Source organism: Schistocerca piceifrons, chromosome 8 (assembly GCF_021461385.2).
Source record: "Schistocerca piceifrons isolate TAMUIC-IGC-003096 chromosome 8, iqSchPice1.1, whole genome shotgun sequence".
Taxonomy (NCBI): Eukaryota; Metazoa; Arthropoda; class Insecta; order Orthoptera; family Acrididae; genus Schistocerca; species Schistocerca piceifrons.
Window position 1 is genome coordinate 343,584,254 of NC_060145.1, and position 16,133 is coordinate 343,600,386.

General features: G+C 40.6%; 2 protein-coding genes across 10 annotated transcripts in view; one reads left to right on the forward strand and one right to left on the reverse strand.

The window, feature by feature from the left end:
- LOC124711959 (transcription initiation factor IIA subunit 1-like) overlaps positions 1-16,133 on the reverse strand; it is an 88,870-nt gene that overhangs the window by 8,291 nt on the left and 64,446 nt on the right. For 2 of the 7 annotated variants that reach the window (XM_047242240.1, XM_047242235.1), the window contains exon 2: positions 7,616-8,040. In XM_047242240.1, coding sequence (XP_047098196.1) covers positions 7,616-7,972 — 357 coding nt within the window. In that variant the 5' untranslated portion in view covers positions 7,973-8,040. Of the gene's footprint in view, positions 1-7,615; positions 8,041-8,213; positions 8,483-14,759; positions 14,863-16,133 lie in introns of those variants that run through there. The other 5 variants (XM_047242239.1, XM_047242233.1, XM_047242236.1 and 2 more) reach the window with 5 other exon arrangements.
- LOC124711960 (hsp70-binding protein 1) overlaps positions 8,698-16,133 on the forward strand; it is a 54,143-nt gene continuing 46,707 nt past the window's right edge. Inside the window, exons 1-2 of one of the 3 annotated variants that reach the window (XM_047242242.1) lie at positions 8,698-9,049; positions 14,547-14,727. In XM_047242242.1, the coding sequence (XP_047098198.1) occupies positions 8,834-9,049; positions 14,547-14,727 (397 nt within the window). In that variant the 5' untranslated portion in view covers positions 8,698-8,833. The remainder of the gene's footprint in view (positions 9,050-14,546; positions 14,728-16,133) is intronic. The other 2 variants (XR_007005548.1, XM_047242241.1) reach the window with 2 other exon arrangements.

Below are 16,133 nucleotides of genomic sequence, written 5' to 3' on the forward strand. Positions count from 1 at the left end.
CACCATAGATAACACAGAGATGCAGACAGGTACAACAAAAAGACTGCACACATTCACCTTTCTGCCAAAGCCTTTTCCAAAGAAAAAACAAACACACACACAAAATCACTACCTCTGGCCATTTCAGCCAGAATTCAATTGTGGTCGGAGCACCAGAAGTAGCAGTTGTGTGCGTGAGGTAGGTTGGATGATTAAAGGAACCAAAATACTAGGTCATCAGCCCCTTTTCCTCAGACAGGTCTACATGACTGTAGATCAGAGATAGCCTACCACACAAAACCTAGGGAAAGAAAACCCCAAGGTCAATGAAGAGAGATAAGGGACAAAAAGAAGAAAAGGAGGTGGGGGAAGAAAGGCAGGCAAGGTGCCTGATCTAGAGAGCAGCCAGAATCCCTGAAAACAGAGTGCAATGAGGAGACATACATCCTTCAGCTCCCACCACTTACCAAAGATACTCCACTATGAAACTGCCCAGGAAGTGCTAGCAACATGGAGAGGGCAAGAGAAGCAAAAAGAGACAGGAGATGAACAAGTCTAACACACCACACAAGAGAGGGGGGAAGGGGGGGGGGGGGGGAGAGTAAAATGACATGTAGGTTGAGGGCCAGGCTGACCCATCAAGCCCAGACTGCCACAGTCTGTGTTCTGCCAGCACTCAATGGGTCGATAAGGTAATTGGCCCTCTGTTAAAGAGTTGTAAAAGCCCCCTTCACAAAGAAAACATTAAACTAAGTCAACTGCCGAGGCATCGTCTCTTAACACCAGGGGTGGGAAATGTCGTGTGGCTAGGGCCTCCCGTCGGGTAGACCGTTCGCCTGGTGCAGGTTTTTCGATTTGACGCCACTTCGGCGACCTGCGCGTCGATGGGGATGAAAATTATGATAATTAGGACAACACAACACCCAGTCCCTGAGCGGAGAAAATCTCCGACCCAGCCGGGAATCGAACCCGGGCCCTTAGGATTGTCATTCTGTCATGCTGACCACTCAGCTACCGGGGCGGACATACCAGGGGTAGTGAATCAGAGAGATTAAGAGTCTGCCCACAAAGTGGCGTGGTTGTGACAGTCCAGCAAAATGTGGACAACCATCAAACGGGAACCACAATGACAGTGGTGTGGGTCCTCATGACGGACGAGATGGCCAAGAGTCAGTGAACTATGGCTGATGTGCAGCCAGCAAAAGATGGTAGAGTCCCTGTCAAAAGCCTGCATGGAGGACCTCTCATTTGTCACCCATAGTTAGTTTGGTGAAGTGAAGTCAGAATGAGCCATTCTGTATTCCAGGTTACTAAAACTTGACCGTAATACTGATCTTTCCAAAATACCAATCTCAAGAGTTCATTTACTGGTAGCCAGTTTGGCGAAGCTATCAGCGAGTTCACTACCCAGGTTCCCAATGTGGCCCAGGTCCAGACAAAGGTCATGGTGAGGGTTACACTGGTGAAGGGCTTGCAAACCGCTTAAGGAGTCATCGCAGTCATGGAATTTGATCAGCTGTAGGAAGAAGATTAAGGCAAAATTAAATATGAGTAAAAGAAGACATCAGAAAACTCGAATGCAAGCTTAGTAAGCAGCTACTGACTCTCAAATAAAGAGGTGTGTGAGGAATGACTAGAGGAAGTGGATGGATAAGCAAGCTCTGAGAGCAGAGACAGCCCCCCCCCCCCCCCAGCAAGATGTGATGCAAAAGAATTGTATCACATCACTAGAATGTTGTCCAAAACAGGTTTCAACAAGAATAGACCTGTGAAAAGACCTCAACAGAGGTCAAGACAAATCAGGGGCCAAGGGATGCACCACGGAGGTGTATGTGAGTGGGGTCGATGGACAGGTAGAAGAGGAAACGTGGAGTTCATAGAGGAGGGACCGGACGAAGATTGCGATCATGATCTCTGATCGGTGCCACCATTGTGGGAGTTGGATTTTCATGTTTGGAAAGATGAGATAATAGTTTGGATGCTTAGGGTAGCTGCATATGTTGGCAGCATAATTGACAAGCTGTTGTTGGCACCTGATCTGCAATGGAGGGACGTCAGCCTCCACGAGTAAGCTGTTCACAGGGCTAGTTTAAAAGGTTTCTGTCGCAAGCTGAACACAGCAGTGGTGTATCAAATCCAGTAATCGCAATGCTGAGGGGGATGCCGAACCATATGCCAATTCCCATAATCAAGAGAGGACTGTATCAGGACTTTGTAAAGCTGCAGAATGGTAGCACAATCAACACCCCAGCTGCTAGTTACTTGGGCAGCAAAACATATTTATGTGCAGCCAGCACTTTCCCTTAAGCTGGCAAAGATGTGGACTCCATGTAGACTGAGAATTTAAGACCAGTTCTAAAAAGTAACAGTATTCTTCTTGTGGCTGTTTGCAACTCAATCTGTCTCTCTATGGTATGTGTCAATCTACCCTTTTCTCAATATTGTTGATTCTTTACACAAATACAATGGGAAATCATAAAGACACTATCATCACAGAAATATAAAGTTACATAATTATTTTGTTTAGCTGCAAGTACATGTGTACAGTCCTTGTACATGTTGACATCTCCATGCTTCAGTGCTGCAGCATGCTGCTAGAGGAGACAAAGATAAAAATTGGCTCAAGGCCGCTGGTAAAGTGGAGATGGGCTGCATCATTTTCTTTTTAGCTCCTCTAGCAGCATTCTACAGTTTTGTTATGTGAGGATTTCAGTCTGTACCACGACTGCACACATATATCTCTAAAAAAAATTACTTACATGACTATATTTCAAAGTAATAATTAAAACTTTGTAGCTACCAATCATATAATGCTGGAGTGCTCCCTCCTCACTAAATTATTTTCGTAATCTTCTATTTCTGTGCAATGTAATTTTGCTCTGTTAATAAGCTGTGCATATTTTTTTCCTTTCACCTCTCTCCACACCTCAATGTCAGACCTCTTCACTCATCCAGTCAACTTTATTTTCATGAGATCATATTTAATTGCAAATGTAAATGGCAAAAATGATTTATCTTCACTGTGCCAGAAAAGGGGAAAGAAGGTATTCTTTCCTAAACACTATACATAAATGTATGTTGAACTGATACAGAACCTCAAATATTTTGTACAGTGCATTAACTTGCAGTTCTGAAACATTTCCCAGATAGCTTGAAGCAGTAGGGGCAGCAAGACACAGATAAAAACCAACTTCCTTAAAAACTGTCAATCCTAGAGCAGGAACGGGTAGTTGACATTTAGCAGGATCTCAATGCCATTCATATTGTGATAAGACCTGGCGTATGTCAGCTAGTGAATGCTTATAACCATTTCTGCGATCAATACGCCAGTGCGGCCAACGCTTATAACTGTTTCCGCAATCAACAAGCCAGTGCGGCTTATAAGCCGTGCATTTACTAACTGAATACTCAGTTTAGTTTGTTCGATTGTGCACTCGTGTTAATACAAGCAACCAACAAAATATCATGTAACATTTTCCTGTCTGCAGTTGTGTGTTTTTGTCTTTAATCGTCTGTGTTGTGCATTGTTTGCAATGGCGGCGAATGTACCAGCACCTAACCTAAAAGACAGTAGGAAGAGTGAACAATATACTGACCATTAGTTACTGAGTGTGTTAGAAGATAGTGATGTAGAGTTCAGAGGGGACAAACCAGAGGAGGGTGGCTGTAATTTGGAGACTACAGAAACATACCATAGTGATGACAGTGTGGAAGGAGAACTGTCGAATATGTTTCGCGGTAGTTGGGAATCAGACAATAATGATGAGGAAACCGCTGACGATAAAGAACTCGAGCTCGCCGACGTAAGCAAACCAGGTGCGACTTGGCATGAAGAACCACATAGGATGCAATATGGTCTATTTACAAAAACAGAATGTTTGCAGATAAATCCTGCTGACAATACGCCAATGGGTTTCTTTAGGCTACTGGTTACAGAAGACATACCACGCTCGTAGTTGATGAAACGAACGGTAACACACGCAATATATTTGTGAGCGAAAATACGAAAGAGGGCTCTAAGATTAGTAATTGGAAACCTGTAAGTATACGAGAAATACTAGTCTTCCTGGGTATTTCATTACACATGGGTAATGTCAAATACGCCCAATTACAAGACTACTGGAAGAAAGACCTGCTGTTCGAAAATAGAGGAATAGTGATTATTATGGGCAGAGACAGATATTTGCTCATCTTATGCTCACTGCATTTCGCAAAAAAATTCAGTTAGGAGATCCAAAACCAGATGATCGACTATGTAAGATACGCCCTATATAGAATTATTTTAACAACAGCATGTGTCATGTGTATTATCCAGGTAGGGACCTACCTTTAGATGAATCCATGATTCTTTGGAGGGGGCGATTGTCATTTAGACAATATATAAAGAACAAAAGGAATAAATATGGCATCAAATTGTAGACGCTAAATAATCCAGACAATTTCGTAAATAAATGCGCTGTGTACACAGGGATGCGTGGTGATATGGGAGGAAAAGGACGTGTTGAAAAGATAGTATTACATTTGTTGGAAGAGAAGCTGCATGTTGGCCATCACGTTCACATACACAATTTTTACAACAGCTTTGATTTAGCTAAAACCCTGTTGAATGCAAAAACACATTGCACCAGGACACTAAGGTTAATAGGAGAAATATCCCTAAAGACGTGGTATGCGCAAAACTGGGGAAAGGAAACACCATTGCACAATATTCGCATGGCATAATGATCACCAGGTGGAAGGATAGACGAGAGGTCTCCTATATTTCCACAGACTATCATAATACAATGGGACGTGTGCTGAATGCAAGCCAGCAAAGCAAATAGTCTCAAAACCACTGCCAATTATCAAATATAATAGTAGTATGTCTGGGACCAATAGGCAGGACCAGATGTTGTATTATTTACGTGAATGAAAGACTATCTGCTGGCCGAAGTAACTATTCTTCCATGTAGTTGACATGCTAATGGTCAATTCACATTACCTATATAATAAATATTCAGTGCATAAAATGATGTACGATTACAGAATACAAATAATAAAGGGAGTACTTCTACCAATGAACATTACAAAAGGTGTGCATAACAAATACCGTAAAGACACGCACGTTGTGCAAAGTGGGACACAATTGAAGGGAAGAAGCAAGCTGTGAGGAAACAATGTACAATGTGTGCATAACGTGTCCACACAAACATTGATTCTGTTTGAACTGCTACACAATTTCACATCCGTAATGGAATGGAATGTTGTATCTTCTGAGGAAGATCTGCTTGTGTTTGATTCATAAAGTGTTTGTATTTGTTTTATTTGATAGCCAAGTAAAATGCTGTTACATTGATTGCTCAGAACATGATGTTTCTGTACAGTACATGGACTTATTTGTGGTTTTTGGTAAAAACCAATACCTCTACACCTTGTAAACTTATTTATTACATGGGATTTGGTTTCCAAAGCACCACACAGCAGATGAGTCCTGTTTCATTTTCTCCGCTTGATAAATCTTTTGGTGTTTTATATTGAGCAATTACCTACAGTGTGAGCAAAAGCTGTCAGTTTGGCTAATACACTTTGATCATTTTCAGTATATCCATTGTGGATGACGAACTGTGATTTAAATTGGCATTTATATAGTAATAAAGCAACTGCTTGCATATTTATTACCAGATAAACACACACTTTGATTAATCTAGTGCACCTCCAACTCAAGTTACAGTGCTGTGCACTGAGCATGTAAGTTATTTTTTTTTTGTTTTGTCTAGACAGTATTCAACAGCTTTTAGGAAGATAAAAAATATAAAACACACAACTGTACCACAATTTTATTTATTAAAGACCATCAATTTCAGTTCAACAACAGACTATATTGGGCCTAAAAAGCAACTCAGCTATGCATTCTCACAGGTACAATAACAATTGTAACTCACAGGCTGTGCCATTTCCTTAGTGTGTCTCGAAGTACAAGCTGTTACGTACAACGTTCTTGCCACACACCTTTCACTTTAGGGTATGCCAAAGAAACAAACTAAGCACTTGGCATGCTGTATACAGCACATTCTCTCAACATTTCTTCTGGCCAGTACTTGATACCACAGTTGGTCGTGCCTTGGTGTAAGGGCAAAACAAAGCTGAATGACATTCAGATCTTTTTGATGTTCCATTAAACATTGCTGGTATTTCTTTGGAACTTGTTTCTGTTTAGTTGTTAGCAATTTATGAACCCTTTATGCATAAATATTTACAGGTGCAAGACATTACAAAAAATTGTTACTGTTACACTGTGGAAGACATTAAACATGTCAGATCACACAAAATGTTATATTTTTTTACAATCTTTATTTAGAATGGCCTCCACACACAATGGCAACCACACACTATAATTTCATCTGTGTTATTTTTGTTTCCTGTCACCTATGACAAAATCTTCTCACTAAACACTGTTTTAACACAAAAATTGTTATATACAGAGGATGTCTGAGGAATTTTCATCTGTCCATTTTATTGACTTGCCTTCCAACCACACACTTGTTAAAAGACTTGTTAACTGAGTATAGCGTTGCCCTTTTTCCCCCTTTTGTTTAAGTGCAGTGTAAGGGGAGCTTCCTCATTTGTAATGTGAATATCACTGCTCGGAGTTCAACACTTCAAGTTATGGTTTCATTGTTAGCTGTTACTTTTTTTTACCCCCTCTGCACAGGAGCCATCCACAACAAAGCTAAGCCTACTGTAATTTCAAAAGAAATACTCATCTCTTTACTAATTACAACTGGTTAAATATCAGTTTTTAATATACTGAATGCAAGTGACAGGTTTATTGTAATACTGTGACATATGATTTTGTCAATTTACTATATGCTGAAAAAGATAAAAAAAAAACTTTTTGAAAAGAAACACTTAACCCCTACCTTGAGGGATTAAGTTGCTCCTTTGAAACAACGTAAGTATTAAATACAGAGAATTTGCAGACATTAAAGTGAATCAAAACCATTCTGAATACTGGCAGAGTTGCAACAATCTAATGTAACAACTTACTAACAGAGATTCAAATCCTATCCTAACCTCAGGTTCCTACACGTCAGTAAATCAAAAATTAAAAATAACACTTTAGACAATTTGTTCATTCTCATTTACACCTTGAAATTCCTTAAGCCACATCCAACATGTGTGTACCTTGAGCAGTGTTAAAACACACAATAAGAAATTTCCTTGAGCACATATTCCCAGTCTACAAGACAAATCAATAACGGTGTCAAACATTTCTTTGTGCATGATTGTTTTATAGCTGGCAACCATTGAGGGGGGAAGGGAAGAGGGCATGTACATCCAATTCACTACTCAGAAATGTATCAAAGTGGAAAATAAAATATCTTGCAAGCACAATATATACTGACTTATTAAAAAAGTAATCAGTGGACTTCATACTAAATACAATATTACAAGGACTTATTTCTTTCTTTGGTGTATCAGGATATGGCATTTGTCTTCCCAGGTGCTTCTAATAATTCACCAGCAACACAGAATAGAAATTAGGTCTGCAAATCAAGTAGGTGATTTTTATCCTATGAGCCACGTTACCATGTCACATAAGTATGACAATTCCATGAATAAAGTAGTGGAATACTTTAAGATACCAAATAGTTACCTGTTGTGTTTGATGATGTTGCTGGAGATGGAGCTGGGAATTGTTGGCATTATGCATTGACGTCGTAACGGGCGTTAGTATTTGCGTCTGTCCAGGCATTGCAACAGTTTTCGCTACCATGCCAAGGCTCACACCATTACCTTTTGTCATTAACAGCTGAGGTGGCTGAGGTTCTGAATTGTCTGGACCTACTTCGACAGCTTTGCTAGACAGGACTTTCGTTTCCCATAACTGTTTCAATTCTTGCAATACCTGTTCATCCATTCCTTCATCAAGGAAGTTTTCCCGTACACCAGATATGACATCGTCTATAACGCTTTGATAGAACTTCACCACATTCATCTGACTATGAGCCATTATTTTTAATGTAGACTTTTGGGTGTTTCCAGTCTACGGCGATCTCTGTGACTTTCCAGTATAACTTCCTGCGAAAGCAAAGTAAATGTATTTTTAATATTCATACGTCAACACATGATCAAACCTTGAGAACTGTCCCAAGTATTATGCTAATCGTTCAACACAAAAGCACGGGCACGAAGCCAATTATCATTGATTACAACTCTCAAAAAGTAGCAAAAACAGCTTAAAGGGTGATCACCTAGCTACTCAGAAATAAATGCCAAAAGCGTATTTATACCACATTGCGCTGCTCGTATTTTAGAAAACGATGATTTACCAAGCTCCACATTACACATTTTTGAGAAGTGTCGCTTATGCTGCTTACAATCGCTCCTTATACACATCAACCAAACCGCAAGAGCATTACATTTTTTTCCGCTTACCAATAATGCGCACCCCTCCTTCTACGAATCACGTAAACGAATATATAGCAGCAAGCCTTATCAGCACTAACTTCGCATTTCAAAGATACTGCAACTGTGCAGACGTGAGTTACTTTCTAGAAAATAGTAAGAGACTACCAAGTTAACATCGAAGATTCGTGTAGAGAACACTCTAGCTTTGCAGCTAATCTCTAAATCTCTCTATATGTCTGCTAATTAAGTCTTTTCGTTATTGATTCTAATTTATTTATAATTCCGTAAGGACGTAAGCTTACAAAACAACGTTGTTTTGTTTGATTAACTTGGCAGTACTGTGTGACATATTGAAAGATTATGTTTTGTTTATATCACTAGTTCCATACATGCTTGTAGGAAAGGTAGTGGTAGTGTAATTTTTTTGTTTGTAAATTTGTGGTTAGTGTTGGAACCTCCTAAAATGTCATCTGATAACAGTGGTGCGGGTGAAAATGTTGATAGAAATGCAGCACGCGAATCTCTTCCACCAGCTATAGAATATCCAGGACCGAATAACATCACAGTTTCACCAAATCAGCCAAGACAACCAACAACATTGCAGGACCTTCTAAGATTTAGCGTCGAGGCGGCAGGTGGACAAATGACGCAGAATAATGCTGTTGCGATAGACGAAGAGGTACGGTTTTTTAGGTTTTATACACATTCCATAGATTAGTCACATTACTGATTGTAAAACAGGCGCGATATTTCCAATTTGAAATTATAAATTTTCAGAGGAGAGTATGTGTGTTATTCAGACAAAAAGGTGCGTGTTGCAAATTTCATGTGTTGTATGTATGCTGTGTCGTCTAAGAAAATTGAATGAAGTTGAGGGTTTTTTTGTTAGGTTCTGTTGGTTGAGCCTGTTTCTTTTAATAAATGTAATCACTATAATTTCAGTTTTGTTAAATGCATATTTTTTAAGGAGTCAGAAATTTCAGTGTTTATTTTCGATTGCCAACAAAAAATCAAAAACTTAACATTTGTTAAAGAAATAACAGCAGAACAAAGTACCCATTTTCTGTTATTGTTTGGTTTCACCCAGCATATTACTTGTTTGAACAGTCTGAAGGTATACTGCTGATTCACAGTATCCAAAGGGTACAATATTTGCCGGTTAGACATGTCACCATCATTAGGTTAGCTGACAAACTGACTTTCCATGGGGGTCCAGAACCGACCTATGACCCCTCGCCCTGCAGGCCACTCAGTACATATACCACCAAAAGAATGCATGAAGGCAGCTACTGAAGCAGTTGTGTCGGATTCTGTGGCCAGCAATACCTGGCAGGGCACCTCAGTTGCAGTAGGCTAAGTAGTATGGATTTAGTCACTCTGTCTATCAGTTCATTGTATTTGTTTAGTGTCTCCTTAGAGCTTGTGCTAGTTCTCAAGGCTTGTTGAGATTATACCCACAGTCCTGTTGATGAGATTGTCCCTGGTGCATATTTCAGTGTCTCCTCTAGTGACACTGCCCATTATTTCAGTGTGTGTTAAAATTCTGGTGCATTCACATTCCGTCATATGAGTGTCAGACAAACAGTTCTCTGTGACCTCTGATTCATTAGAATACCTTAGTCAAGTATGCCACTTCAGTTGTTGGTGTCAATAAATGATGGTGCACACTGTTTGTCCAGTAAATGGCTTGCCACTTTCTCACGGAATCTGGTATATCGTGGTCTTCAAGTAAACCAGTGTCATACTTGGTGTCCCACAATAATTACCATGTTTTGTTTGGCAATTGCCTCATCTTCCTGTACCAAACACATTTTGGTCACTATATCTGCATCACTGAGTTGCTTAAATGTCAGTTCACAGGCATCGCTAGTTACGCATTTGTGGGTGTTCTTACTCAGTGCTTTTTCAGTATGTGCCCAATACCACACTGGTGTAAAGTATAAAAGGCAGTGGCTTTTTTTTCTGTGTAACTTCATCTGTCTTGAAAAAGGTTATGCAGGAGTGGTCTGATCTCCCATTCTGAATAACTGTTTTCCTGGAGCACTGTTTTGAGGTGTTCCAGTTTATCTGAGTTGATGTGCTCCCTGTATACTAATGTTTTCAACACCCTACTGGTTGTGGCAGAGACATATCAGTCTGCATTTGCTTCCAGTATACACAGTGGCCCAGAGTGCCATCCACTCTTCTGGATATCATGAAACCATTTATGTTGGTCTCCATGGAGAATCTGATGTTTGCATGCAGCCAGTGGAGTTCAGATGTGCGAGGAAGTCATGGAGCTTGTCTTTTCCACGAAAAGTATCATCTATGTAATGGAAAAAGCAAGTGGGTTTCCATTTGGGTGACTTCAGGACTGCCTCCTCAAAGTGTTCCATATCCAGATTTGCAACCACAGGTGAGAGTGGGCTGCCCATTTCAGCTCCATCCATCCAATATTCTCCATTAAATAGAAAATATATGGAGGCCAGGCTACACCTGAAAAGAGGGGGGAGGGTCTGAGAGTCAGATATCTGACTAATGAGTTCTAATGACATATGACATCCTGGTGCAACAGCAACAAGCTAAGCAAGATGTTAAGAAATTTCAGAAAATCCACAGAGTTTTGAGTATGATGCAGGCATTTACCCACATAAGGATTTATTATGTCTTTCAGGTACAAGGGGCATTCAATAAGTAACGCAAAACAGTTTTTTTATGAAAATAGATTGTCTTTTTCAGGATTCCTGTACACCACAATTCCCCTATCTTTTGGCTACAAAACCCTATTTTTCAACATAATCTCTGTTCAATGCCATGGCCTTACATCACCTTACTGGGAGGGCCGGTATGCCTGCATGGTACCACTTTACTGGTCAACCTAAGAGCCAACGTCTTGCTTCATCAATAACCTCCCCATCATCTACATACTGCTTCCCACACAGAGCATCCTTCATTGGACCAAACAGATGGAAGTTGGAAGGTAACAAGATCTGGGCTGTCAGGTGGATGAGGAAGAACAGTCCAATTAAGTTTTGTGAGCTCCTCTCTGGTGCACGGACTTGTGTGAAGCTTGGCATTATCGTGGAGAAGGAGAAGTCAGTGTTGATCATTGCACCATGATGGTAGATATCAAACAGAATAACCCCTTCAGTGTCCCAGAAGACTATTGCCATGACTTTACTGGCTGAGGGATAGTCTGAACTTTTTATTCGGAGGAGAAGTGGTGTTGTGCCACTGCATGGATTGTCATTTTGTTTCCCATTGATGAATCCATGTTTATTCCCTTATGACAAAGTTCGGCTAGAAATTGACATGATCATCCTCAAAACGCGCAAGCAATTCTGCACAGACAGTCCTTCATTGTTCTTTATGGCGTTCCATCAGGTGGCGAGGAACCCAATAGCACACACCTTTGTGTACCCCAAATAGTGGATGAGTCAGCACTACCAATAGAGATGTCCGGTTCAGTAGTGAGGTGTTTCATTGTGATCCATTGATCACCAGGCTTGCGCGAGCATGCTGTGACGACAGACACCTCCTCCAGTGACTCGCCGTGCTTTTGCTCACTGCCACATATCCATAGACATTTTACAAGTGCCTATGAATATCTGTGTTGCTCTGGTTTTCTGTCAAAAGAAACTCAAAGACAGCTTTCTGCTTGGAATGCACCTCTGTTACAGACACCATTTTGCAGGCTATGCGTAGCACCACCATCTATTTGGAACTTCATGAAAGTATGGGGACTGAAGTAGGAATATTCCACAATATCCCATAACAAATTCCACATTTTTTCAACAGAAACTGGCCAAGGAAAAAAGTGTTTCCTTACTTATTGAAACACCCCCCCCCCCCCCCCCATATTTCACCAGCAAATTTGTAGGAGCCTAGATGTTGCTGTCAGTGAAGTGTAATGGCAATCCCTCCCCCCTTTGTGGACCTTAGTCCATCAAGTCTTGGTGGTACAGGTCAGTGACTGCAGTCTCAGGCTACTGAAATAACACTGCGAACAGCAGCACCGGTGCATGATGGGAGTGGCAACTGGGTGGGGGTAAGGAGTGGGCTGGGGCAGGGAGGTGGAGTGATAGTATGGTGGGCTTGGTGGACAGTGAAGTGCTGCAGGTTAGACAGAGGGCAGGGGGGAGATGGGGGGGGGGGGGGTAGCAGAAAAGAAAAGAAATAAAAGGACTGGGTGTGGTGGTGGAATGATGGCCATGAAGTGCTGGAATGGAAACAGGGAAGGGGCTGGATGGACAAGGACAGTGACTAACGAAGGTTGAGGCGAGGAGGGTTACAGGAACGTAGGATGTATTGCAGGGAAATTTTCCACCTGCACAATTCAGAAAATCTGGTGTTCGTGGGAAGGATCCATATGGCACAGGCTGTGAAGCAGTCAGTAAAATGAAGGATGGCAGTGTATTCAGCAACAGGGTAGTCCACCTGTTTCCTGACCACAGTTTGCCGGTGGCTATTCATGCTGTTTAGTCACTGCCCTCACCCATCCAGCCTCTTCCCTGTTCCCATTCCCACACTACACAGCCGTCATTCCACCACCCCACCCAGTCTTTTTATTTCTCCCAATATCCGCTACTTCCCCCCCCCCCCCCTTCCTTTCCTCCCACTTGCCCTCTGTCTAACCTGCAGCACTTCACTGACCACTACCCTCACCGTTCTATCCTTCCCCCTCGCTGCCCTAGCCCCCTCCTTACCCTCACCCAGTCGCCACTCCCATCATGAACCAGTGCAGCTGCTCGCAGTGTGGTTTCAGTTGCCTGAGATTGCAGTCGTGTGTGTGTGTGTGTGTGTGTGTGTGTGTGTGTGTGTGTGTGTGTATTGTTGACAAAGGCCAGTGGCTGAAAGCTTTAATTGTGAAAGTCTTTTTGTTGTGCCTATCTGCGACTCGGTATCTCCACGATATGGCAAGTAGCAACTTTCCTTCTCACAATATTATTTTTATGGTTACTTACCAAACGAAAGCGTTGGTATGTTGATAGGAGACAATAAAAAACACACAAACACACACACAAATTTCAAGTTTTCTTGAAATTTGTGTGTGTGTGTGTGTGTGTGTGTGTGTGTGTGTGTGTGTGTGTGTGTGTTTTATTGTCTCCTATCAACATACCAACAGTTTCGTTTGGTAAGTAACAGCATCTTTATTTTTATTTTTAGATATATTTTTCCCACATGGAATGTTTCCCTCTATTATATTCATATGTTTATGGTTATATATAAATACAAAGATGAGGTGACTTACCGAACAAAAACGCTGGCAGGTCGATAGACACACAAACAAACACAAACATACACACAAAATTCAAGCTTTCGCAACAAATTGTTGCCTCATCAGGAAAGAGGGAAGGAGAGGGGAAGACGAAAGGAAGTGGGTTTTAAAGGAGAGGGTAAGGAGTCATTCCAATCCCGGGAGCGGAAAGACTTACCTTAGGGGGAAAAAAGGACAGGTATACACTCGCACACACGCACATATCCATCCACACATACAGACACAAGCAGACATGTGTCTGTATGTGTGGATGGATATGTGCGTGTGTGCGAGTGTATACCTGTCCTTTTTTCCCCCTAAGGTAAGTCTTTCCGCTCCCGGGATTGGAATGACTCCTTACCCTCTCCTTTAAAACCCACTTCCTTTCGTCTTCCCCTCTCCTTCCCTCTTTCCTGATGAGGCAACAATTTGTTGCGAAAGCTTGAATTTTGTGTGTATGTTTGTGTTTGTTTGTGTGTCTATCGACCTGCCAGCGTTTTTGTTCGGTAAGTCACCTCATCTTTGTATTTATATATAATTTTTCCCACGTGGAATGTTTCCTTCCATTATATTGATATGTTTATGGTTACATTGACATGGAATGGTGCAAAAGGTAATTTCTTCACTCCTGACTTAACTGCTGTTAAATTTTCTTCTGTACATTTATACTAACGCACACACACACACTTTTTTTTGGGCAACTCTTCTCAAACTTTTTATGCGCATTTACAGTTTTGAATAAGATGACTATTTTCATTTGCATGTTTCACAAGAACATGCCAGTATGCAGCCAACTGTTCTTAGTCATAATGATAAATATTTAAATCTGTTGAGATATAATGATTAAATTTTACTAAGCATGTAATTTAAGAGCTAGGGATATTCCTGCACTGCCTAACTGCTGTAGTTTTAATTAAAGTTCCAAACCTCTTTTTTTCAGAGACGAAAATTTTTGGAAGCAGCTCTGAAGAGCCTGACATTTGATGTGATAGAAGAGTTGTTAAAGGCAATAAACATCCTGAAAAATGCTGGTACACTGGAGCTGGAGGACGATCCCTCTGCATGTGAAGCAGCATTGGATACTATTACACAGCATGTTGATAACATGGACACTGCAAATGGTAAGTTTCTTCCTACAAAGTAACAGGCTTACCTATCAGCTGAAACTAGGTCAGTTCCAAGTCTTTGTCACTATCTTATGTCCTTGTAACTTCAGCAAGCTTCTGATTATATAGGTTAATGTGGACCCAAGACTGCACAGACAACTGAAAAACATGGATAATATAAAATATCCACTTTTTGGTAAAAACTGACATTAATTTATTTGCAAAAAAAGTCATGCCACATTTCAAAGCCTTCTGCATTAGTTGCTTACACTCACTCTTTTTCCTGATGACGGTTCTCATTTTCGGGGGAGTCATAACAGCAGTATATTTAAAACAAATTTTGTCGTGCATACTATAGTAACAGATTAATACATTTCAGTGCCTTGGTATGCATGACAACATGTTCCTCAATCACCTCATCTTCTTCTACCAAGCATACTTTGGCCACTATATCTCTGCTTCACTGATTTGCTCAAATCCAGTTTCATAAGCATGGCTCATTACGCCCTTCACCAATGATTTCTTTTTTAACCTTAAAACAAGACATTTGTGTTTATCTGTCACCTTCCAAACACACAATCTTTTCAATCCTTGAAACAATACATTTGCATTTATCTGTCAGCTTCCACGCACATGTAACTTCAGGGGAGACAAGAAAGGTGAGATACATTAATACATATTGTCAATGATCCAGGTTAGGAACTGCTCATGTTACTGAGATCTGTTTGCAAATAGAAAAGTGCAACCAACAATGCATTCCTGCTGGTGATGTTTAACAGTATGGTTTCATTTCATGCCAACATGACCAAATATTTTGAAGGAACCTACTTGGACAAAACGCAAGTAATTTTCTTCTCCTGTTGACCTTGAGTGAGATGGAATTGTTGCCCTTTAGCTCACATGGGAAGGGCTTGGCAAACATATAGACAGAAAGCCAGCCACAGGCATATTACAAGGCTAAAGTCTGTAAATTTACATGAAGATGAAATGTGAAACAACCCAAAAATATTTTAGGGATACATGATTGTGGTATTGTGAGCTGCGTTGTTTTCAGCAATAAAACACAAGTCACATGCATAATAGTCTGTTCTAAATGAAAATATTTTGTCCTAATTACAACAAAATACTTCAAGCTTCATTTTTAATTTTACACTATGAACAGGTAATATGAAAACCAGATAATCAGTTGCTTGTTGTATATTATTTAATGTACTTGCTATCCATTGTCGTAATTTAATTTTTAGTAAGTCTTTTGCATCTCATCTGTGCAGATACTGCATTCACTACTCAAAGAGTAAAAAGGAATTATTGCTGTTGAACGTAGTCTCTGTTGTGATTAATAAGTGTGCTGAATTTCATTAATGCCTAAATTCCACAAGAAAAATTATTCAGACTGAAACCATGCATCACCTCTGCCCTTC